General features: G+C 48.6%; 1 protein-coding gene and 1 long non-coding RNA gene across 2 annotated transcripts; one reads left to right on the top strand and one right to left on the bottom strand.

Moving 5' to 3' along the window:
* Positions 1 to 1,313: 1,313 nt before the first annotated feature.
* Positions 1,314 to 20,609, top strand: FAM98A (family with sequence similarity 98 member A). The gene is made up of 8 exons (XM_029050799.2): positions 1,314 to 1,450; positions 4,855 to 5,003; positions 8,234 to 8,368; positions 12,026 to 12,210; positions 13,259 to 13,339; positions 14,355 to 14,471; positions 17,453 to 17,620; positions 18,819 to 20,609. The coding sequence occupies exons 1-8, from the start codon at positions 1,326 to 1,328 to the stop codon at positions 19,479 to 19,481; spliced, it is 1,623 nt and encodes a 540-aa protein (XP_028906632.1). The 5' UTR covers positions 1,314 to 1,325; the 3' UTR covers positions 19,482 to 20,609.
* Positions 20,462 to 23,606, bottom strand: LOC114806457. Its single transcript, XR_003754494.2, has 2 exons — positions 23,490 to 23,606; positions 20,462 to 20,991 (listed from the first exon to the last, which is right to left on the bottom strand). It is a non-coding gene; the product is annotated as an uncharacterized LOC114806457 (long non-coding RNA).
* Between the last annotated feature and the right edge of the window lie 1,658 nt (positions 23,607 to 25,264).

Here is a 25,264-nt window from a genome sequence, read left to right as displayed (position 1 = left end):
AGAATTTTTTTTTTTTGGTATTTGTTAAGCGCTTACTATGTGCCAAGCACTGTTCTAAGCGCTGGGGTAGATACAAGGTAATCAGGTTGTGCCACGTGGGGCTCACAGTCTTAATCCCCATTTTCCAGAAGAGGGAACTGAGGTACCGAGAATTGGTTTTTTTTTTTGGTATTTGTTAAGCGCTTACTATGTGCCAAGCACTGTTCTAAGCGCTGGGGTAGATACAAGGTAATCAGGTTGTGCCACGTGGGGCTCACAGTCTTAATCCCCATTTTCCAGCTGAGGGAACTGAGGCCCAGAGAAGTTAAGTGACTTGCCCACAGTCACACAGCTGATGAGTGACCGAGCCGGGATTCGAACCCACGACCTCGGACTCCCAAACCCGAGCTCTTTCCACTGAGCCACGCCGCTGCTGAAGTGACTTGCCCCAAGTCACACAGCCGACGAGTGATCGAGCCGGGATTCGAACCCACGACCTCGGACTCCCGAGCCCCTGCTCTTTCCACTGAGCCACGCTGCTTCGCATCGAATGAACTGAATGACTGCTCTGCACACAGTCAGCGCTCAATAAATACGAACGAGTGAATAAATAAATGAATGCATGAATACATTCGGTGAAGGATGGAATTGTTTATTCTTTATTCTTCGCGCGCAGCTCATTGCTGGGGCGAGGCCTGGGAGCCCGTCCGAGGCCGCGGGCCTGTGCCACGTGGCGGGAACCCGGGGCTTGGGAGCCACAGGTCCTGGGTTCGAATCCCCGCTCCGCCCCCGGTGAGCTGGGTGACCTTGGGCCAGCCCCTTCGCTTCTCCGGGCCTCAGTGACCTCCTCTGGAAAATGGGGATGAGGACCGGGAGCCCTACGGGGGAGGGGGCACGGTAACTCGTCCGCTCAACTGTATCTATTTTCATCACCCTATTCATTTTGTCGATGAGATGTACATCGCCTCGATTCTATTTAGTTGCCATTGTTTTTACCAGCTTATTTTACGAGGCGGGGCGCGCGGCGGGGAGGCGCGCGCGGGGGGGGGGGGAGGCGCGCGGCGCGGCGCGGCGCGCGGGGGAGGGGCGGCGCGCGGCGTGGCGCGCGGGGAGGGGGGGGGCGGCGCGCGCCGCGGCGAGAGGCGCGCGCGGGGGGGGCGCGCGCGTGCGTCGTCGCGTGCCCGGGCCCGTACGCGCTCGCGCCCGCGTGGGACGGCGGGCGTGGGACGGCGGGCGTGGGGGAGCGCGCGCGCCCCGTGTCTCCTCCTCCTCCTCCTCCTCCTCCTCTCCCCCCCCCTTCCCCCGTGGCGTCCCCTCCCCTGGCGTCCCCTCCCGTTGGGCGGCGCATGCGCGTGTGGGGGGGAGGGCGGCGAGCGGCGTCGGGGAGCGGTGTCGGTGGCGTTGGCGGGGGCGTCGGGATGGACTGTGACCTCATGGAGCCTGACATCTTGGAGGCGCTGGAGGACCTGGGGTGAGACCTCGGGGACCCCCCCCCCCGCCCCCCCGGCCCGACCCGACCCGGACACCTCGGCCTCCCCGCCCCGCCCCACCCCCTTCCCCCTCTCCCCTCCCCCCCGCTCCCCCCCCTCTCCCTCCCCCCACTTCTGCTGCCTCCTCCCCCTCCGCACACTTCTTCCCACCCTCCCCCCCACCTCTTCCCCCCACCTCTCCCCCTCCCCCCATTTCTTCCCCCCCCCACTTTCCTGCCCTTCCCCCACTTCTCCCCCTCCCCCGTTTCTTCCCCCCCCCACTTCTCCCCCTCCCCCCATTTCTTCCCCCCCATTTCTCCCCCCCCACTTTCCTGCCCTTCCCCCACTTCTCCCCCTCCCCCCTTTCTTCCCCCCCCACTTCCCCCCTCCCCCCATTTCTTCTCCCCCTCCCCCCATTTCTTCTCTCCCTCCCCCCATTTCTTCTCCCCCTCCCCCCATTTCTCCCCCCCCCACTTTCCTGCCCTTCCCCCACTTCTCCCCCTCTCCCGTTTCTTCCCCCCTCACTTCTCCCCCTCCCCCCATTTCTTCCCCCCCATTTCTTCTCCCCCTCCCCCCATTTCTTCCCCCCACTTTCCTTCCCTTCTCCCCCTCCTTCCCTCCCCGTTCCCTCCTCCCTCCCCTTTTTCCATCCCCGTCCCCCCTTCCCTCCCTCCATCTCCCCCTCCCTCCCCCTCCCCGCTGTGCCCCCCACTTTCCCTTCTCTCCCCCCCGTCCCTCCCCCACTCTGCCTCCCCACCCCCCGAATCGGGAAAGGCCTTGGCCAGATTCAGCGCCTAGAACAGTGCTCGGCGCATAGTAAGCGCTTAACAAATACCATCATGATCATCATGATGATGATGATGATGATGACTGCCCCCCCCGCCTTGTGTCCCTCCCGGGCCCCAGTGTTGGGGAGATGGGCCCGCCCTCCCTCCTGCCCCAGCGGGGAAAATCCATCCCCCCCCAGCGTTTCACTCCCCCCCCCCCCCCCACCAACCAGCTCCCCAAGGAGCCAGGACGTCTGTCGAGCTCTCACACTGTGCTAAGCGCCGGTGACAGCGCGGTAGAGCCAGTGGGCGAGGACCCTGCCCGCAAGGACCGTAGAGTCCAGGAGAGGATTTCAGCCCTGTCATTGGCCCCAGTTAAATGGCTTCCTCCTCCTCCCCTCCTCCCTGCCACGTTTGCCCAGTCACCCACCTGTTCTCTCGGCCATATAGGGTGCCCTCGCCCACTTGCTCGAGGCCCTCCTCGCCCCCCGGCCTCCTCCTTCCCCTGCCCTAGCTTGATGGACCCCCTTCCTCCGGCCCCCGCCTGCCCCTCGGCCCCATCTCACTAACCGACTCGTCTTCGCTTTCCCGTAGACGCTCCGCTCCGGCCACCGAATCCACCGGCCGCCCCGGCCCGGACCCCCCTAACCCGCCGTCTTTCCACCCCGCTTCTCTCCAGACGCCGGCTCGGGAGTAGAAACCGTCGGAGAGTAGCCCGCCCGTCCGGTCGCGGACCTGGCGTGAAAGCCCTCCGTCCGTGGCCTTTCCGGAGTCGCTTTTTCGATTTTTTGCAGCGGGTGCCCCAAGGGGTCGCGTTGAAAGAAGGGCTGCGACGCCTTTACCGGATCCGATCGGATTCGGAAGGGTGTCCCCGTTGGAGTTATTTTGCAAATAACGGGGCTACTTTTCTCGTATTGCTTAAAGAGGGAGCTGATCGGATTCGGAAGGGTGTCCCGATTGGAATTATTTGCAAAATAACGGGGCTACTTTTCTAATATTGCTTAAAGAGGGAGCTGATCGGATTTGAAATGGTGTCCCGATTGGAATTATTTGCAAAATAACGGGGCTACTTTTCTAATATTTCTTAGAGGAATCTGATCTGATTCGAAATGATGTCCTGATTGGAATTATTTGCAAAATAACAGGGCTACTTATCTAATATCGCTTAAAGAGGGCCTGGCCACTATTTTAGATGATTGTAGAACCTCTGAGCTAGAGTTTTTTGGGTCGTCCCCCCCCGCCCCCCGCCCCAACTATCCTTTTATTTTGTTCTATTCTGGGGAATGGTGTTTCGTTAATTGCCACTAAAGATTTTGCCGGGCGAAAAGTTTCTCCCTGTCGTTTGTATTACGTTGCTCCATCTATAACTGCTTTTAATCCGTGCGGTCATTCTAAGTTGTTCGGGGCCGGGAAGGATATGTAAACAGGACAGCGAATTGTTCGAAGGAGACATTGTCTGGGTTGTTCCTTCTTCGGAGCAACGATGGTCGGTCTTAACGGGATTCCTTCAAATAAGTTTTTTTTTTAAATCACAAAGTTGGGTGTCTTTTCCTCCAAATTCTGTGGTCGTTGCTGGCATCGGATGAGATATTTGCATGACCCTTCAGGGTTTTTCAGGAATATGTCATCAGCGTTCGCTTCTGAAATGATGGCAGGGAAAAATGGCTATAGACACCGAATGTAATTTCCAGAGGAAAGCAGTCCGGAGTTGATTTGGCACTTGCCGTCGAATAAAATTTTGCTGTTCCGTCGATAGATCTGTACCGTAACCAACTTCACTCTGAGGGAGATTTTTCTGTCAGATTGAATCTCTGCCTTTGTCAGGCTCTTTTTACAGGTGAATCTGCGTCGTCTGCATCCCCGAATGGGTCATTATTCACTCTTACTGGTCAAGAGCTTTTTTCGCTGTCTGTCACAGCCCGTCTGTTAATGTTTTATCTCCTTTTAAAATATTTTCCCCTCCACCCTTAATCGAGACAGAGGGAGAAAAGGAATGTGACCCTATGCTGGGAGGGGCATTTGGTTCAACGTGACAGAATCCTTTTCTAAGGTTCTGTGTGTCAAATCGCTAAAAACACATAGATCGATTAAATGGTTCTGACAGATCTCTTTAATCTGCCCCTGGTTATGGCGATCAACTCTCAAATAGGAAAGCAAACAGGAAGTTGGCCACTTTCAATCGATAAATGGCATTTATTGAACGCTCACTGGGTGCTGAGCACTGTACTGAACGCTTCGGAGAGTAAAGTGCAACAGAGTCGGTAGGCGTGTGCCCTGCCCACAAGGGGCTTTCAGTCTAGGGAGGAGTTTATTGCTAATTAATAAAATGTGGCTCTTGGTAATCTTAAAGTAGGAAGCCATACTAGTAGTAACTCTCACCTACAGATACAGTACGTATACAGTAAATAAGAAAATATAGCTTGTTCTGTTGAAAACAATATGACTGCCATTAATTAATTTTATATCGATACTTAGACGGTTCTTTACGTGGACATTTCCCCCAGACGCGTACAGCACCTCCTAGCACACGGGTTTTAACGTGCTTACGTTTTAATTTTAGGAAGCTGCGCTTCATGACTTATGCAAGACAGTTTTCTTTCCCTCTTCTAAATCGTTCTTTTATTTTTTCTCCTCCCCAGTTACAAAGGTCCATTGTTAGAAGATGGAGCTCTGTCCCAGGCTGTCTCTGGTGGAGCCAGTTCGCCTGAATTTACCAAACTCTGCGCTTGGCTGGTATCGGAATTAAGACTGTTCTGTAAATTGGAAGAAAATGTGCAAGCAACAAACAGTAAGTATCCACCAATCTGCTTTAAAACAATTATTATCTGTCACGACTAGAAGGAGGAAAAGCAAAGAAACTTATTCACGGACACAAACTTGACTATTAATCTGAAACGGAGACAAGGATTTTCCCCTGTTTTTAGCTCTAGAAAGCAAACGGTAATGACCTAAGCTAATATACAGCAAAGTGCTGTTCTGCGCCTTTCACGTCTACCGGAAGAAAAACATTGCTCCGTAGGTCTGGGAGTGGATCCTGTGTTTTGGAGCCATTCAGGCCCCTGCTGGGAAAGAGATCCATTTCAACTGCTCGGGATAGCCATCCAATGGGCTTTTTTTTTTTCCAGGTGCCTCAGTGATACCAAATTAAGTTCCCTTTACTCTTAAAAAAGAGGTTTAAGTATTCCTGCTTATTTTCCCTGAGTATTCAAGTATTCAGATGTGCTTGTATGCTTATGGTCACGTGTGAACATCTGGATATAATGTCTCTGAAGGGGACAAGGCATAGGAGAGACAGTGATGAAAATGACAGTACGGTTGTAGAATTATTCATTCATTCAGTAGTATTTATTGAGCACCTACTATGTGCAGAACACTGTTCTAAGCGCTTGGAATGGACAATTCTGCAACAGATAGAGACGATCCCTGCCCAGTGACGGGCTCGCAGTCTAATCGGGGGAGACAGACGGCAGAGCAAACCAGAACGAAACAAAAACAAGACAACATTATCATGATAAATTGTTGAAGATGCCTTTAAGTGATTGGGTAAAATTTAAGAAATCATATATTAATAGTATTTGCTCATAAAACACTATCCAGGATTGAACAGATAGTAGCCTTAAAATTGGGGGTATGTTTTGCTTGAGGGAAAATAGATTTTTCCCTACAGAAGCGTCACATTTCAAAGGACTGGGTTGACTTTAATTCCGGGCCCTCTCGATACTGGGGGTCATGTAGCAGCCATCCTCTCTTAGCTAGCTTACCTTACTCTCTTAGCCTGGTCCATACCACAAACAAGTACGGCCGGCGACTGCTTGAATTGTACATTCCAAGCGCTTAGTACAGTGTTCTGCACATCGTGAGCGCTCAGTAAATACTATTGAATGAATGGATGCCGCAACCAAACCACCACTCCCACGTTAGAAGTTTGCGTGTCTTAAACCCGACCCTTTGCTGGTGCGAACCGAATCTCTGGACCTCGGGGTGGTGGATAGCCTAAACCCTTACCCCACTATGCGTAATAATGTGGCTAAAGAGGGACCCTCTTAGTGGCCACAGTGCTGGTGGGAAACTCAAATCTAGAGGAATCCATTTGGGGGTAACGGTGAAAATAGGATGGGTCAGTTACGTGCCTGGGCGTTGGGATGGTTTCCTATTCTCTGAAATGAACGGGGTTGGCATTCCACACCCTCCCACCCAACCCCAGGCCCAGGTGTTGGCTTTTTAGTGCCTGAAGTATATACTCTTGTAAAGAATTGGCATTTCCAGTTGTTGAACCACATGTTTTCATTGCAGTTGCTTTGGGATGTTAACACAAGCTGAGTTCAAGTTGACCCTGCATGCTCAGTTTATTGTGAAGGTCAAACAAGTATTTCTAAAAGAGTTAGCTCCTTCTCTCTCTCTGGTTTCTCCACGTGTCCGTAAGATCATTGTCACTCAGTAGTTTGGAGGGCCTGCACTACAACTGCAAAATCATTTTAAAGATTTCTGTGTATATTAGGAGACCGGTTAGCCGTTTCTAAAATCGAGAGTCCCACAGAACTTGAAATTGCACGGTAGAGGTGTTTTATTGAAAAGATGAAGTTTGACAGATTCCGAGCCGACCATTTTACTACACCGGCTCCGGCCTCTGGTTTGTCTCTAAGGTTTGTCTCGGGGATATGTGACCACACCAGGGACCAGCGTGTACAGGATAACCCGACTGTGGACATACCATTCAATCCTCCTTCCTTGCACCACAAACCCATAAGACCAAATGTGGAGAGAATTTCTCCCAGACCACTCATTCTGGAAGGGGTGAACTTCCTACTCCACTGCCTTCTTGACTTCATCACCGGTGCTTGGTGAAATTTAGGCCCCGGCGAGGTCGTGAGTCACGGGGAAATGCTCCCTCCTGCCGGGGAGGCCGCCGAGGCCGGAGGTGCAGCTTCTCCTGCCTTCCGTACCCGCCTTCTCCCACTCCACAGTCTCGACTGTTGGCCAGCCCACAGATTGTGGCGTAATGCGAGTGGTGATCCACGGACCGTCGCCCTCCCCTACTTTAAACGGCACGTGGCCCTTTAGCCATCTCCGGCAGACCGCCTGAGTCCCCGGAACTTCTGGGTCGGCGGAAATGACCGCATCTCCCGTTCTTCTCCTGATTGCAGCCCTCGGCAAGAAGTTGGATTTCTGCGACCGTTTCTGCACCTTCTCTGCAAGTCAGACAAAGGGGGAGCCTGTCCTGCCCACCGGCAGATCATCATTCAGTCCTCCCACCGGAAAACCTTAAGCGGTTGCCCGCATAGGCAGTAAAGCTACATGCAACAGCAGGGTACTCTTGGCCCGAGTTACCTAATGAGTTCACGGGACTGTTTTCCTTTCTCATTTCCCGGTGTGAAGAGGGGTGCGGAAATGAGAGACGATCATCACACGGTTGACGGAATTACTGACCGCCGACTGTGTGCAGAGCAGATACTAGACGAACGCTTAGGAGTTAGACGATAAAATGATTATACGCGATCCCTTCCCGCAAGGGGTTACAATCTAGTGGCAGAGACAGACACCTAAATTTATTTTTTGTGGTTTTTGGGAGGGGGGGGGTGAGGTTGTATTTTAAATGAGCTCTTCAAGGATATGTTCCCAGTAAAAGCCTATGCCGTAAAGCTTCCGAGAAGCAATGTGATCCTGTGGGGAGAGAGCACGGACCTGGGAGTTAGAAGGATCTGGGTTCTAATCCCGGCTCTGTCACTTGTTTGCTGGGTGACCTTGGGCAGGTCACTTGACTTCTCTGGGCCTCAGTTACCTCATCTGTAAAATGGGGATTAAGACTGGGAACCCCAGGTGGGACAGGGGCTTTGTCCAATCCTATTTCCTTGGATCCACCCCAGCACTTAGTACAGTGCCTGGCACATAGTAAATGCTTAACAAATACCACAGTTATCGTCATTATTATTAGCAAGCCCCTGCCAAGAAAAAAATCCACTCTGCGTATTGCCCGGTGGCAGAAATGCAATAGGTCTTATTTTCTTTTTTTCTTACAAGGCCCAAACGAAGCCGACGAGTTCCAGCTTGAAGTGAGCGGGCTTCTAGGAGAAATGAACTGTCCGTACGTTTCACTAACGTCTGGGGATGTGACAAAACGCCTTCTCATCCAGAAGAACTGCCTCCTCCTGCTCAGTAAGTTCAGGATGGGCCTGAAGAAATGGCTTCCAAATCCTCTCTTGGTGTCTTTTATATGATCCTGCCAAGTGCCAGAGCCTCGAAAAACAGCGTTCTTAGTTGCTGAATGTAAGCAAGGCATAGCAAACTCATTTTTGTGATTGGATCACTTGCGTGGTTCATTCATTCGATCGTATTTATTGAGCGCTTACTGCGTGCAGAGCACTGTACTAAGTGCTTGGAAAGTGCAATTCGGCAGCAGATGGAGACAATCCCCACCCAACAACGGACTCACTGTCTAGAAGGGGGAGACAGGCAACCAAACAAAACAAGTAGACAGGCATCAACAGCATCAAAATGGATAAATAGAATTACAGATATATGCACATCATTAATAGAATAATAAATATGTACAAAGATAGACAAGTGCTATGGGTGGGGAAGAGGGGGTAGAGCAGAGGGAGGGGGAATGGGGCGATGGGGAGGGGAGGAGGAGCAGAGGAGAAGGAGGGCTCAGTCTGGGAAAGCCTCCTGGAGGAGGTGCGCTCTCCTGGTTTTTCATCAGTGGTATTTATTTAGCGCTTACCCTGTGCAGAGCAGTGTATTATGCGCCTGGGAGAGAACAATGCAAGAGAGTTGGCAGACATGCCCCCTGCCCACGAGCTTACAGTCTAGAGGGGGAGGCAGACATTAGCATAAATAATTCATATTATAGAATGTCTTGAGCTATACCTATAGATAGGGGTTATGTGCCACAATTTTAAAGAGCTGCCAGTTACCACAGATTTCTTTGAAAAATGTAATGGCAGCCGTATTCATTATCATTAAATAGGACAAAGGGAAATGGATTACTGTGGTTCAATTCTGATGTATTGTTAGTGGGGGGCTGGAAGGAACAGTTCAAGAATAGGGAGAGGTGCAGAGACTCATTTTCATTCACATTCCTGCCACCCATCTGCTCAGGCTCCCTCACCTGCAAATACACTCTCACTTCAAAACTCCGCATGCACACAGATTCCAAATACACACTGACGGGTATTCACTCTTATACCACCGTCCCCATTCAGCCACGTACCCACTCCCACCCACGTTCATAGCGGCATGTTCTCTCCCATCACTCCCACACGTATGGGTGTGGACACTGTGTATACCTGCACGCATGGGTGAGCACTCTCTTTAAATGCACACAGATCTTCTCTACACACACACACTTCTTATAGGTGTGTATATTCTCCCTCATACATACTCACAGAGAGAGAGAGTGCACGCGAATGAACAAGAGAACAAGAACGCTGGAATTCTGGGGAGCCGCTATGAACACCTGGAAAGTGGACAGCCGCCCCTCTGGCCCCACTCTAAAAGCCGAGACTGGGATGCAGGCAGATGTGTGTTCAATCACTTATATTTATTGTGCAACCTACTCTGTGTAGAGTATTGTACTAAACACTTGGGAGAGTACACTGTAGCAGAGTTGGCAAACAAGTTCCCTGCCCACGAGTTTACAGTTGAGGGGGGACTCTGTGTTACTTTTCTACTCATTTGACTTCAAATTATGGTAGGTAGCATTTGCTTGGAGTTCAACTTCACCCACCATAATCACTTCAACTTTCATTCATTCGATCGTATTTATAAAGCGCTTACTGGGTGCAGAGCACTGTGCTCAGCGCTTGGGAGAGTATAATACAACAGAGATTAATGCAGCCATAAACGGCGACATTCTCTGCCCACAAAGAGCTCACAGGCCGGTGCGGGGAGAGAGACATCAATACAAAGAAATAAAATGACAGATATCTACCTAGGTGGCTGTGGGGGTGGGGAAGAAGGGCGAAGGGAGCAAGTCGGGGTGATGCAGAAGGGCGCTGGAGGTGAGGAAAACTTGGGCTTAGTCTGGGAAGGCCTCTTGGAGGAGATGTGCCTTCAAAAAGACTTTGAAGTCGGGGAGAGTCTTTGTCGAATTTGAGGAGGGAGGGCGTTTCAAACCAGATGATATTGGAGTTCGGGGACGTCACCCTCCAGGGTTCTAAGCAGTCGGCATTAATATAATAAATAGGGATAATGTCATTCTCATCCATCTAAAATAAACACCTTCAGAAGGCCGATCGGGATTTCCAACTCAAAAATTGGCTAGTGTATTATGTTTTAATTCCAAAACTTGCCTATAGTACTTTGGTACGTAACAGAATGCTCTGAGTATACGAACATTATAAATATTTACTTTTTCAACTGACAAAGCCATTCAAAGTACATAGATTAGACATGGACTGTGAGCCCACTGTTGGGTAGGGATTGTCTCTATTTGTTGCCGAATTGTACAAGTGCTTAGGACAGTGCTCGGCACACAGTAAGCGCTCAATAAATACGATGGAATGACTGAACATACTATCCGAGTCACTGCATTGGTAGACAGTAAATTAAACTCATAAATTAAACCAGTATTTCATATCTCCGGGGACAAGAAGCAAGAATTTTAAAACCTGAAAATCAGTATTATTCTATAATTAGCTTGCTCAGTCTAAAGAAGATCAAGTTAGTGATTGATGTCAGCCCTCACCATGACAGATAGGACCTGGTGATGAGGATTTTATTCTTTAATCAAATGCAGAGTAAATATTACTTGGTGTTTTCAAGGTGTCCTTTTTAAAAAAAAAATCTACAAAAAGTTGAAAAGACTCAGCGAGAACGCAATCAACCTCATTTTTTATTTTATTTACTCATCTCTGGTTTAAGAAGAGGGGATGCCTGTACTCTCTCCTCCTGTGGTTGTTTTGGAGGCCACTCTCCTTCCCCATCGGCAGGCCTTCCGGGTGGCGGAAAGGGGAGATGAAACTTCATCGCTTTTAAAGTGTCATTGGAAAGGAAGGTCGAGACATATGACCAATGTAAAAGATTAGGGTTTTCGGTAGATTCCAAAGTCTATAACTGAAATAAATTTAGATAGCACTTTACAAATTAAACCATACATTTTTACAAGAGAAACCAAGCACTTGCCTAAGTTCGGATATACGTTTTATCTGCTGACACTGTGGGTGCGGTGCACTGAAATCTAACTGGAAGTGAATGATTTGGAGAACCATAATTTATAATAGTTCTATATAGAAGTCCATCAAATTGTTCCACAGACTTTATTCCTCTTAACATGAGGTTTTCATTTCTAGTCTAGACTTGATATGTGGAGGTTAGGTTACACCTGAATTCCGGTGATCCAGAAGAACTATATTAGTGCAGATCTTTTCGGAAGATTACCGCTTGCTTCAGCGTTCAGAAAACTGCAGTCGTCCCATTCAGATGTTCTGGGATTCTAGCTACTCATCAGAGTTGCTTACAGCCATTTTTCCTGCGCCTCAGACTTTTCAAACAAGTGCCTGTTTCACCCGAATTACTGTACTTCTGAGTAGACTTGTTCTAACCACCATCCCCTTTTTAAGCTGCTGCTCATTCGCTTGTAAATATAGTTTATATGCCTTTGGGGCACTCGTTGGTTTCTTAAATTCATGCTTTTGTAGAAAAATCTTTAAATTTAAACTTTTCGAGTAGTGAAATTAAATCTGTAAAAAGTGAACGAAACTCTGTGTATTTTGAAGAAACTGTGGAGTGAAAGTGATTTTCATTGTCTCGGGCTCATTCGCTATTGCGGAGTGCGGTGTCTCACTTTGAAATTTCATTTTTTCACTACAGCATACCTCATCTCTGAACTAGAAGCTGCCAGGATGCTGTGTGTGAATACCCCTCCAAAAAAAGCACAAGAAGGAGGAGGTAGCGAGGTCTTTCAAGAATTGAAAGGCATATGTATTGCTCTAGGAATGTCCAAACCTCCAGCTAGCATAACTATGTTCCAGTTCTTCAGTGGTATTGAAAAAAAAGTAAGGCTTTTGGAATCAGATTGAAGTGTCATAAATGAGGAGTATTCCTCCATTTATCCGAAATGAAAATTAGTTGAACGAAGCTGAGAAGGAGACTGACGTTTTTCTGTGAAATGATTTACTTCCTAGCTAGTCCTGGTCAGTCTTCCAGTGTTTAAGGTTAAAGATAAATGGACTTCTGTGTACTTTTGAGTCTGCTAAACCTGGTGTTAACGGTTCAGTTTCTTGTAGAAAAGGGAAATTTATCACTGCTCTCAGTGCAGGATTCTTTGCTTTTAATGCTTCTCATGATTTGAGAGACCCAGAGTAAGAGCATGGATGGGTCTGAAACGGAAAGACTTATTGGATTTTTGCCATCATCTTTTTAATAGAACGTCTGCCGTTTTGTTATCGAAAGAAGCAGCTCCCTTGCAAGTCTTATGACACCCAGTTTTAAAACCTTTAGGTCTAAAGACAAAGCAAGTCTGAATGGAAATGCAAAAAGGCTCAGACAGCTCAAGCGCTTAGTACGGTGCTCTGCACACAGCAAGCGCTCACTAAATACTATTGAATGAATTAGTGATAGAGTATCCTCTTTACACCTTATCAATTTGGGTGGGGGTTTTTGGTACTATTCTAAACGTTTACCCCCAAGATACATCTTCGTGTACCTAACAGAGAAATCCATTAGTGGTGTTTCCAGGTTTCAGCCTGTTAGGTTTCCAGAATTCTGTCTTGGGGTCCCCTGCCTTCTCTGGAAATTGAAAGGCCCTCTGGACGTGTAGTCTCCATTACCCTTCTTTCTCTGCCCCTGAATGGAGACGGAGGAGCCGGTGCCTCCCCAAGGCAACAGTCAACTTCCAGAAAATAACAAATCACGATTAGCCCGCCTGGATGCCCCGTGACCGTGATAGCAACTTTCGTGTTCAAGGAGTCCTAGACGGGGATGTTTTATCAGGGAGTGAGGGGGAAACATTGATAATCTTTGTATGTTATTTAAAAATTGCACACCTACCGCATGCTACTCAAGCCTCTGTTTATTCGGGGGGTTTTTTTGTTTTTTTTTTAGTTAAAAGAAACATTAGCAAAAGTTCCACCTAATCATGTAGGGAAGCCTTTACTGAAGAAACCGATGGGACCCGTTCACTGGGTAAGTAGTTATCATCGTGACAAGCTTCTGAAAGGGATGTCGTAAATCTACTGCTTTATAACTGCATTGCTCACTAGGGCTTTAGAACTCTGTCCGTATGAGAACCTGAATTTGTAATATTCTTAACATTATTCAGGAAGATGGGGGATTTCCCCCTCCCCAAGTATAAAAAGTGTTCCTGTTAACTACATTTGGAAAATGTTTTTTCGGTTCTTAAATAGCAAGTTCACCTACTGCAAATTAGCAGTCATCTTACAATTGGGAAATATTTTGAGGTCAAATGGAAAATGCCCAAAACATGATTGGGGCGTGAGTATTTTTTGCTTTGTTTCCCAGCTAAGTACAAGTTAAACAGACATAGTAGAACTGAACCAAGCTAAGTGGAGTGTGGTAAATTATTGAAAATTTAAGATTATTCCAAGTCACTGGACTTGCCTTGTTCTTCTGTCTTTTTGTGGTTTAACGTCACTCTGCTGCTGTTGTAAACCTGCTGTTGACCAAGTAGAGAGAGCCTGACTTTGGGAATCAGGAGGCCTGAATTGTAATTCCACCTCTCCCTCCTGGGGTTATGCTACCGGGAGAGAAGGTTTCTCAGCAATAAACCACCAAGGGCTTTCGGTGAGGTGGAAGATTCTGGAAAACGGTGAGGTCAGGAACCCAGGGAAGGCCGTGGCACAGGGGGGCGGCGTCGGCACTGTGCTGCGGTCACTTTAGGGGTAAATAAAGCCTGGCACGCACTTTGCCGTGTGCTGCTCCCGCCTGCCCACACCAACTTTTTGCACCGAGCAGAGACGAGAGAGTATAAATCGCACTCCATATGCCACTAGTCCTCCTTCCTCTCGGCAGGTTCTCCACCCTGAAGTTGTAGGACCCAACCTCAACCGTCGTTCCCAACGGGAGACTCGGTTACGGCCACTGCCGTCGGCCGTTATTTAATGCCGCGTGCTCGATTGGAGACATTTTACTGCTACCTGAGCATGTTTATATTTATCGTACTTATACCTTTTTGTTTCAGGAGAAAATAGAAGCAATTAATCAAGCCATAGCCAATGAATATGAAGTCCGGAGGAAGCTGTTAGTGAAACGTTTGGATGTCACCGTGCAATCATTCGGTTGGTCGGACAGAGCCAAGGTACATTTTTGATTCTGTACGTAAGCGTGGTTTATCAACAGGCTCTAGCGATAAGCGTATTGGCTACGTTTTTTAAAAATCTCTCTCCAAAGCTGGTTTTCATAATGGAAATACCCATTAATTCACAGAAGCCTTAATGTTGTTTTACAAAGCTTCCAGAAATGGAAATGGGTGCCTTAAAGCCAGCTATCTAAATTTTAAACGTAGGGTTTGATCAGCAGCGGAGGAGAAATAGGAGGTGTTCAAAACGTTGCTATTAAATCTGAGGCCGAGAAGGCTGGAGAACTCAATTTGACTGTATATGTACCATCGAGAGAGATCCCGGTAGTTTAACGAACCCTAAATTGGGAATTTTGTCTTAATTTTCACCCGGGCCCTGTTATGAACGTTCCAGTGTAAGTGCTTTTTGGCTGTTGTTTCTTTGTCCGGAGGATTAAAATCTGTTTTCTTCTCTGAAGCTAAGCCAGATTTGCCCCAAACTCAGAAATGGCATTAGTCATCCTGTTTCCCAGTGGTCTTGTTATTGGGTTCTTTTAAAATATTTGAACAGTTTGCGTAGTTATATTTTGTCTTTCTGTCTGCCTGATGTTTTGATAGGTATTTACTTTGACTCAAGCTGTTTTTCTTGTTTGATTTTCAAACCCTTTCTAAGGAGTATTTAATTAGACTCAACCAAGGTGATTATACCGTTCTCGGTGCGAGTCATTTTGGTTCGAAGGCAAGCTACGTTTTTTTCTCATTTAGAAAGACCCTAATGTCCTACAGATTTTATAGGGAAAAGGCACGTTAGTCGAATGCATCATTAATGTTATCCTTTAGGCCAATATGGAAACAGTGTTCATGCCATCAACATTTCCAAAATTTGTACAGGTCTATAATCACTTGTAATATGTTCACAATATAGCACAAAACTCTACTGAGTAGCCAGTATCATTGGGAACGATTACTGTAAAATGGGCTTCTCGGAGTCCAAATTAGACAAGCAACAAGATTATGTAGTTGATTTCTGTGGAGTTTTGGGGGATATTTTTTTTTTGAGGCCGTTCTTTGCAACTGATGGTATTTAAATTAGCTCTTGAGGGAGAGTGAAAGACCGCAAATGAGAGCTGAAAGAGTATTCTACCCCACTGTCCTGTGAGGTATCTAGGTGGAGAAAGCACTAGAAAATCTAGGATGTGATTCACCTAACTTGACCCAAAATGGTTGTGGAGATGGTACCAGAGATCGGTCCTTCCAGTTCCCTAGTCCCGGTCCCATACTGGGAGCTAAGGCAGGTGGTGACCCTGGGCCTCTGGGACACCTCCTCATATTGTCCCACCCCACTCTGCTGCTTTTGCTGCCGTGAAAAGTTTGGAGCAGAGCGTAGAAATCTTCATTACCAGTGAAATGTCATTTCACTGGTGCCTCTGTTATAAGGTGAAAAGAGAAAAGGCCAATTATGTGCTCCGTATTAATTTTCTCAACTTATTTCTTATTTTTGATTACCTCTGCACTTAATTTAATCAATCAATCAATGGTATTGAGCACTTACCACGTGGAGAGCACTGTACTAAGTACTTGGGAAAGTACAATACAACCGAGCTGGAAAATGTGGTCCCTCCCCACAAAGGAGCTTACAGGCTCCTCCACTTCCTCCAGGTCCTCCATTCTAGAACCTGTATTGAGCTGCAATGACACTTTGTGTTTGAAAAATGTATTATCGCTCCATCTTTCGAAGTCTTTAGAGCTGCTGTAGTTAGTCTTCAGCTATTAAATGGTCTCATCCCGATGAATAATTTGAGCCCAGTATGCATGTACCGTACTTACGGTACGTACTGCCCTCATTTGCCAGAGACGCTCACGGAGTCAGGATCGAAATAACCTGGTGTCTTGACATGCTCTTGGAGAATTTAAGCGCATTAATGTTTTCTCCTCCAAACCTGAGCATTTGTAAAACAAATGGATTTCTGGATTTAAATGTCACCGACTCACAAAGCAGCTCAGCTTAGACAGGGAACGGGGCTCTTTGTGTGACCCTCCGGTAGGCCCTTCAGAGAGAAAATGAAGCAGAGCGAATGGATGTCAGTCCTGTCGGGGCGGTGAGGACCCTTTGCTCTCAATTGGACCAGCTTTCTAAAGCACTAAGAGAAATCTTGACGACGAAAAGGGAGTTGCTGTGGTAGCTGCCAAACCGGTGCTGTAGAACATCAGCATACGAATGCCAGGGGGGGCGAGAGGCCAACACCATGCCTGGCTTCCCATCCAGGACACCGCCCCCCGTCGCCCCTCGGTCCGGTAGTCCAACCCATTAGGAAGCTCTTAGGAGGGATAAACTCACTGTCCAATGAATACATTTTCAATTGCATGCTTAGTCTATCAACTTGGAGCATCTAAAAGTCTGTAATTTCTTATTTTGTGTGCCCTGCCGGATGTGATGCCTCCCTGCCCTCCTTCCCGCTTGTTGCACCCATGGCCCCAGCGGGAACATGGCTGCTAGGAACAAGAGCTGTGTATAATAATGTTGGTATTTGTTAAGCGCTTACTATGTGCAGAGCACTGTTCTAAGCGCTGGGGGAGATAGAGGGTCATCAGGTTGTCCCACGTGAGGTTCACAGTCTTCCTCCCCATTTTACAGATGAGGGAACTGAGGCACAGAGAAGTTGTGATTTGCCCACCGTCACACAGTTGACAAGTGGCAGAGCTGGAATTTGAACCCATCACCTCTGACTCCCAAGCCCGGGCTCTTTCCACTGAGCCACGCTGCTTCTCTCTATGTATAATTGACACAGCTCAAACCCCGCATTAATTCCAATTCCCGTGCGCAGGTTCTCAGTCACTGAGTTTCTACGTCTGAACCGGGGCTCGCTCGCCTGCCATTTCCACAGGGAGCTCCCCCACCAACCTCATCGTCATCGTCAATCTCCTCTCTAACCTGGGATCCTCTACGACACAATCGCATCCGAATATTAAGGCTTCTCTTCCCATTATGTTTTGTCCCGCAGAGCCAAACGGAAAAGTTAGCCAAAGTCTACCAGCCGAAACGCTCCCTCTTATCGACTAAGAGTACGATTTCCGTTGCTCACCTTTTGGCAGCTCGACTGGATTTGTCAAAGATTTTAAGGACGAGCAGCGGATCCATCAGAGAAAAGACTGCCTGTGCCATCAACAAGGTCAGTCATTTAGCGATTAGGCCAAAAGCTTTGCTTTGGAGCTTGGTCGTAAGCATCAAGCTACTTTCTGTAATGCCTTAGGTTCAATGAAGTGGGTCAACTACGGAATTGTTACCCATTTTCATTGGTTTCGTCGGCGATTATTTGCTAAGAATCTTCCAATCCATATTTATCGAGTACTTACTGTGTGCCGAGCACTTGAGAGTACAGTATAACAGGTAGACGTGTTCCTTGCCCACAAGGAGCTCTTCGACACTTAGTACTGTAGCCAACAAGTTCAAGGGTTCGGTGTGATGGATCCCAGGACCGATAATCTGCGTTACTGCAGGTCAGTTCTCATAGTTGTTTCGGAGGATAGTGAAGAACAACAGCAATAATAATAATAATGAAAGTATTTGAGTGCTTCGTTCGTGCTCAAACACCGGCACGTAATCAGATCGGTCCCAGTCCCATGCATAGGGTCTGAGAGATGAGCGGTTAAAGAAATGACTTGCCCAAGATCACAAAGCAAATCATCGTCGTCACCAATGGTACTTATTGAGAGCTTACTAAGTGCAGAGCACTGTACTGAACGCTTCGGAGAGTACAGCGCAACAGAGTCGGCACACGACGAGCCTACGGTGTGGAGGCAGAGTTGGGAATGGAACCCCTGTCTCCTGACTCCCAGTCCTTGCTCCAGCCACTAGTCCACGCTGTGCCCGAGTTAGTTATATTTGTGAGTAAACGCTTACTGTGTGCCAGGCACTGTGCCGATTGCCAAAGGGAGCAGATTAAACAGAGTGGTCAGATTGGGTGGCGATCGTTGCGTGAGAACCTGCGTGAAAACTGAGGCAAAAGTTGTCCCGCGTCCGTTGAGACGGGGAAGTTGCGGCTGGAGTATTTTCTACCGGTGAAAGTATTGGGAAATGTCCATCCTATGTAATGCTACGAGAAAAATCGTCTCAACTCCCCTTCCCCGAGGGAAACCGATCCTCCCACTTGGAGGCTCATTCGAGATCACCTCCCCTAAAAATGGCCAGATATAACGTTGCGGCACCAAGCACGTCTTGTTCGGAAAGCTAGCGGTAACTTTCTCCGTCAGGAACTCGAGGAGACCGTATTCAAGTTAAGCGTTTCTGGAATTCTGAATCGACTGCCGGCTTTTTTTATTTGCCCTTTTGACCCCAAAATAAGCACGCCTCTCTCTCCTTTCCTTCAGGTATTGATGGGCAGGGTTCCCGACAGAGGAGGTAGGCCCAACGAAATCGAGCCTCCCCCTCCGGAGATGCCACCGTGGCAGAAGAGGCAAGATGGTCCTCAGCAGCAAACTGGAGGCAGAGGAGGAGGAAGAGGTGGTTACGAACAGTCGTACGGAGGTCGAGGCGGCCACGAACCGGGAGGAAGGGGTGGCCGCGGCGGCTACGATCACGGAGGACGAGGGAGAGGAAATAAACACCAAGGAGGCTGGACGGATGGAGGGAGCGGAGGAGGAGGAGGAGGAGGAGGTGGCTATCAAGACGGCGGTTATCGAGATTCGGGCTTCCAAACCGGTGGCTACCACGGAGGCGGCGGTGGCGGCTACCAAGGAGGCGGTTACGGTGGTTTCCAGTCGTCTTCGTATACGGGAAGCGGATACCAGGGTGGCGGTTACCAACAGGACAACAGATACCAAGACGGCGGGCACCACGGTGATCGAGGGGGTCGGGGAGGAGGGAGGGGTGGCCGCGGAGGCCGAGGTGGCCGCGGCGGCCAAGGAGGAGGCTGGGGAGGCAGAGGGGGCCAGAACTATAATCAGGGGGGGCAGTTTGAACAGCATTTCCAGCATGGAGGCTATCAGTATAATCATTCTGGATTTGGACAAGGAAGACACTTCACTAGTTGAGGCCACTAAAGCTTACGTTTCAGCAGAGCTCAAATAATAGGAAGCTACCTTCAGAGACCTGGCAGAAATCTTTCCCACTTACTTTAAGGTATCTTTAGAATCCACACGGGGCAGACCGACTCCTTTACGGCAAACAGTCGTAGGTGGGTCTGCAGTTCTCGCGTTCGGGGTGGTTTAATTTTAACGGGCTTAATTCATGACGTTTCTTGTTAAAAAGTGTATTATATTAATACTTTTCACCGATATTCACAAAGAAGTCCCTATATCCGGTAGCTACGTTTGCGTGACCGTTAGACTAATTACTCAGTCAGAACATTTCTGATGTTTTGGGGGGGAGCAAAAAGATTACTTGAACCTGATATCTCTAGGTAACAGTTTTGAGATTTTCTTAAACATCCTGGTTGACATTTTTGAAGTACAGTTTCGATTTCTGCTCCGTATCGGCTTGTATTTTTATCCAGACGGAGGTCAGACCCACCTCTCCGTAGAACGGGTCGGTGTTTTTCTATTATATGAGCTCTCCTGCAGATGTCACGTTCGGTAGCCTTATCCTCCGCTAACGGAAAAAAATTGTATCATACGCTCAACTCCGAAGACCTTGAACACCGCCAAAATCGGTAAAGATCATTTAAAACGAGCTAAGTTGTGAACTTATAGTGTGTCTAGGCATATAGTTAAAAAGTATGGCAATTCAACCTGGCCTGCATCCATCTGAAACTAGTTATTCCTCCTACGACAACTTATTTTTACTTGAAATCAGCTAGAAGAAACAGCAAACCGAAACGCGTTTAAATCGCGCACGTTAATCCCCCCCCCGGCTCAGCGAATACAAGACGGTTTGTTTGGGGACGGGGGGGGAAGTGTTCTTTAGGGTGTTTTGTTTTTTTTTTTAACAAGAAATGCACTACCGTGTAGGGAGATGATTTTGGGGTGTGGAGGGGGCGGCCCTTTATTACTGCTGCAGAAAACAAAAGCCTGGCTGAGTTTGATGTTTTACCTTTACTTTACTGAAATCCACACGACGCTTCTTGCTGGGTTTTTGTGTACATAAACATTGTCAAGCTGTGAAAGAAAATGCCCGAAGGTGTGCTTTGTATGAAAGGTGAGCAATAAAGTATATGTACGTTCTCTCTCCGTTATGGTTCATCGTCATCGTTCGTTAGACCCGGAAGGCCCTTTCGGTGGGGCCGGAAAACCCGAGAGTTCCGGGCCCTTACTTTAGGTAGCTCGAAAAGCGACCTTTTGCGTCAGTGGTTTTTATGCGTGGGTGAGCACATTTAAGTCCAGTTCTTTAGTGGAAAACGTCTTGGAACGGGTGCTTTTCCTGACTTTGATTTTCAGCAGTCTTAAAGCCGGAAAACGCGAACACTCTGCCAGCCACTAGATGTAGCTAGTATCGCACGTACGAAGAAAAGTAGTCGGCAGGGCAGAGAGTCCTCCCGGAAGGCGGGAAGGCCGGGCTTATCTTCTCGGAGAACCTCAGTCTAGGGGAAGATCAGGTCAGAGTTACCTGTGGTTCGATGAGAATTAATAGGTGAGGGGGAGGTGGGCTGAAGACTCCGTCGTGACGCACGTTTTCCCCATACAAACTCCTTTTTTACTGTGGTTAGGCCCACCCTTGTCAAAACACATTTCGCTCTTGCCACTCGCACTTTCGCTGCGTTCAAAATACCGTGAAGTTACGAAAAACACCAACACGTCGTCGAAGGGTAAGGTCGAGGAGGACGAGGCTGGGAATGTCACAGTAGCAGAAACCTGCGCACAACGGACGCGGTTGCCTTCCCCTAATCCGTGGGTTGGCGTCAGACCAGAACCAAAATGGGCTGGAAGAAGAACGCTCCCTAATTCCTCCATCCTATTTCATCCCGAACGGTTTGATTGGTGTAGCGGTGGTTTGGGAGTTAGTCCAAGAATAGAACCGAGTCCTTGCCAGAAATTTAAACCTTTACCATTAGTCGCTATAAATCGAAAGCTCAGATGATTCATCTGTGAACAGATGATGGTCCTTTTCAAATGTAGAAAAAGAATAGAGAACCAAATATGTACCCGGCGTGGTATTGCAATTTTCTAACCCCGAATATGCAAATCCACAGTTCCATACGCATTCAGATATCTGATGGCCATCCACTTGCGTCCAGTGGGAACTCCTTACCGTCGGCTTTAAGGCGCTCACGATCGGCTCTCCCCTTCCTGACCGACCTGGCCGCCGTGTTGCCACCCGGCCAGCACTTCTCGATCCTCTGCCTGTCCCCCAATCTCCGCTGTCTCTCCGCCGTTAACTCGCCTTCGTGTCTGAGAGACCGTCACCCTCCACACCTTCAGAGCCCTCTAAGAAGTACATCTCAACCAGGTCTTTCCTGATTAAACCCCCTTTTTCCCTTCTGCGCTTGGATCTGTACCCCTCAATAATAATGGTGGTATTTGTTAAGCGCTTACTCTGTGCAGAGCACTGTTCTAAGCGCTGAGGTAGATACAGGTTAATCAGGTTCTCACACGTGAGGCTCACATTCTTCCTCCCCGTTTTACAGATGAGGAAACCGAGGCCCAGAGAAGTGGAGGGACCTGCCCAACGTCACACAGCTGACAAGCCGGGATTCAAACCCATTACCTTTGACTCTCAAGCCCGGGCTCTGGCCACGGAGCCACGCTGCTTCTCTAAGTACTTCTGATATTCACCCCAGCTCCACACTCAATCATATCGAGCACTTGCCATGTGCAGAACGCTAGGCTAAGGGCTCGGGAGAGTACAAATCAACAATAGAGCAGCTATTCCCCATCCACAACGAGCTGACAGACATTAATATAACTGAATTATGAATATGTCCATAAGTGAGGTGGGGGGGGTGAATAGAGGGAGAAAGGGTGACAGAAGGGAGTTGGAGGAGATGTGAGGTGAATATCAAGTGCGCAAAGGATACAGATTCAGATAGGTGACGGAGAAGAGAAAGGGAGTTGGAGAAAAAAGGGATTAATCAGGGAAGGCCTCTTGGAGGCTAAGGCTTTGAAGGCAAGGAGAATGACGGTCCGGCATATAAACTTGTCAGCTGTGTGACTGTGGGCAAGTCACTTCACTTCTCTGGGCTTCAGTTCTCTCATCTGTAAAATGGGGGTTAAGATTGTGAGCCTCACGTGGGACAACCTGATGATCCCGTATCTCCCCCAGCGCTTAGAACAGTGCTCTGCACAGAGTAAGCGCTTAACGAATACCAACATTATTATTATTATATGGAGGGAGAAGGAGTTGCAGAGCAGAGGGAGGATGTGGGCAAGGGGTTGGCAGTGAGCTAGACACCACCTTGCAGATAACTTCTGGAGGAGATGAGATTTCAGGAGAGTCTTGAAAAATGGGACGAGTTGAGGTCCAGCAGAGCACTCAGCACAATGCTCACTCAGTACACGGTAGGCACTCAACGTGGCTCAGTGGAAAGAGCCCGGGCTTGGGAGTCAGAGGTCATGGGTTTCAATCCCGACTCTGCCACTTGTCAGCTGTGTGACTGTGGGCAAGTGACCACTTCTCTGGGCCTCAGTTACTTCATCTGGAAAATGGGGATGAAGACCGTGAGCCCCACGTGGGACAATCTGATCACCTTGTATCCTCCCCAGCGCTTAGAACAGTGCTTTGCACATAGTAAACGCTTAACAAGTGCCATCGCCATCATTTAGGGAGTTTCAGACAAGAGCCAGGATGTGAGCAAGAACCGGGAAGGAGGCAAGTTAAATAAGCAAAGTTCAAAGATGAGCTTGGAAGAACGAAGAGTGCCGACTGGGGCGCAATAGGGGAAGAGAGCAGACGGAGCGCCTTAAAGCCGGGGCTCAGCCGTTTGATACAGAAAGGAACGGGGAACCATTGAAAGCTGCTGTGAAGGGAAGAGAAATATACATCGCAACATTTTAGAGAAACGATCTGGGTAGCGGAAAGACGTAGGGAATGGAGAAGCGGGAAACGAGACAGATGATCGTTTCACCAGACCACAGAAGTTCATTCAATCGTATTTATCGAGCGCTTACCGTGTGCAGAGCACTGTACCGGGTGCTTAGAAGTGCACGGGGGACATGGAAGAAGCACATCCCAACTTAATACAGAGACTGCGAGTTCCTGCCAGAGACATCTCCTGGCACAGTATAGGAACCTGAAACCAAAAACTCTTGGTTATTTAGGGAAAACACTTTCAAAGTCGCTGCATCGGTGTAAGCGCCTTAAGGACGGGGAATGCGTTTCTGTTATATTCTCCCAAGTGGTTAGTGACGTGCTCTGCGCACAGTAAGCGCTCAATAAATACCATTGCTCGATTCAAATATGGAGTAGATTCTTAGCAATTTAGTCCTGACCCTGGAGATGATAATAAGTCTATTGGCAATTTGAAGAGCCGTCTGGGGCGAGGGCAGAAGATTTGGGGCTACGGAAAGTGTGCGGGATGGACAAGGGTGGGGTTCAAAGTGGAGATGAATGGGCTCCTCCTTTCGCCCCGCGATGATTAATAATGTTAATAATGTTGGTATTTGTTAAGCGCTTACTATGTGCAGAGCACTGTTCTAAGCACTGGGGAAGATAAAGAGTCATCAGGTTGTCCCACGTGAGGCTCACAGTTAATCCCCATTTTACAGATGAGGTCACTGAGGCACAGAGAAGTGAAGTGACTTGCCCACAGTCACACAGCTGACAAGTGGCATTGACTCGTCCCTCTCGTTCACCCCACACATCCTATCCGTTACCAAGACCTGCCGGTTTCACCTCTACAATATCGCCAAGATCCGCCCTTTCCTCTCCACCCAAACGGCTACCTTACTATTACGGGCTCTCGTTATATCCCGGCTAGACTACTGTGTCGGCCTTCTCTCTGACCTCCCTTCCTCCTCTCTCGCCCCGCTCCGGTCTATTCTTCACTCCGCTGCCCGGCTCATCTTCCTGCAGAAATGATCTGGGCGTGTCACTCCCCTTCTTAAACAACTCCAGTGGTTGCCTATCGACCTCCGCTCCAAACAAAAACTCCTCACTCTAGGCTTCGAGGCTCTCCATCACCTCGCCCCTTCCTACCTCTCCTCCCTTCTCTCTTTCTACCGCCCACCCCGCACGCTCCGCTCCTCTGCCGCCCACCTCCTCGCCGTCCCTCGGTCTCGCCTATCCCGCCGTCGACCCCCGGGTCACGTCCTCCCGCGGTCCCGGAACGCCCTCCCTCCTCACCTCCGCCGAACTGATTCTCTTTCCCTCTTCAAAACCTTACTTAAAAATCACCTCCTCCAAGAGGCCTTCCCAGACTGAGCTCCTCTTCCCCCTCTACTCCCTCTGCCATCCCCCCTTTACCTCTCCGCAGCTAAAGCCTCATTTTCCCCTTTTCCCTCTGCTCCTCCACCTCTCCCTTCCCATCCCCACAGCACCGTACCCGTCCGCTCAACTGTATATATTTTCGTTACCCTATTTATTTTGTTAATGAATTGTACATCGCCTCGATTCTATTTAGTTGCCATCGGTTTTTACGAGATGTTCTTCCCCTTGACGCTGTTTAGTGCCATTGTTCTTGTCTGTCCGTCTCCCCCGATTAGACCGTAAGCCCGTCAAACGGCAGGGACCGTCTCTATCTGTTGCCGACTTGTTCATCCCAAGCGCTTAGTACAGTGCTCTGCACATAGTAAGCGCTCAATAAATACTATTGAATGAATGAAAGTGGCAGAGCCGGGAGTCGAACCCATGACCTCTGACTCCCAAGCCTGGGCTCTTTCCACTGAGCCATGATTACCGAAGGAACGTTTCCCAGTCATCATTCCTTATGGTCCCTGAGAAAGAC

Source organism: Ornithorhynchus anatinus, chromosome X1 (assembly GCF_004115215.2).
Source record: "Ornithorhynchus anatinus isolate Pmale09 chromosome X1, mOrnAna1.pri.v4, whole genome shotgun sequence".
Taxonomy (NCBI): Eukaryota; Metazoa; Chordata; class Mammalia; order Monotremata; family Ornithorhynchidae; genus Ornithorhynchus; species Ornithorhynchus anatinus.
The sequence above is the reverse complement of the archived record's forward strand: the minus strand, read 5'-3'. Positions and strand labels throughout refer to the sequence as shown.

Bases quoted from the DNA above. Each gene is read 5' to 3' on its own strand.
- FAM98A (XM_029050799.2), top strand. From the start codon at position 1,326: ATGCGCGTGTGGGGGGGAGGGCGGCGAGCGGCGTCGGGGAGCGGTGTC. The intron at 1,451-4,854 runs GTGAGACCTCGG...TCTCCTCCCCAG, and splicing joins GAGGCGCTGGAGGACCTGGG to TTACAAAGGTCCATTGTTAG. The intron at 14,472-17,452 runs GTACATTTTTGA...TTTGTCCCGCAG, and splicing joins GTTGGTCGGACAGAGCCAAG to AGCCAAACGGAAAAGTTAGC.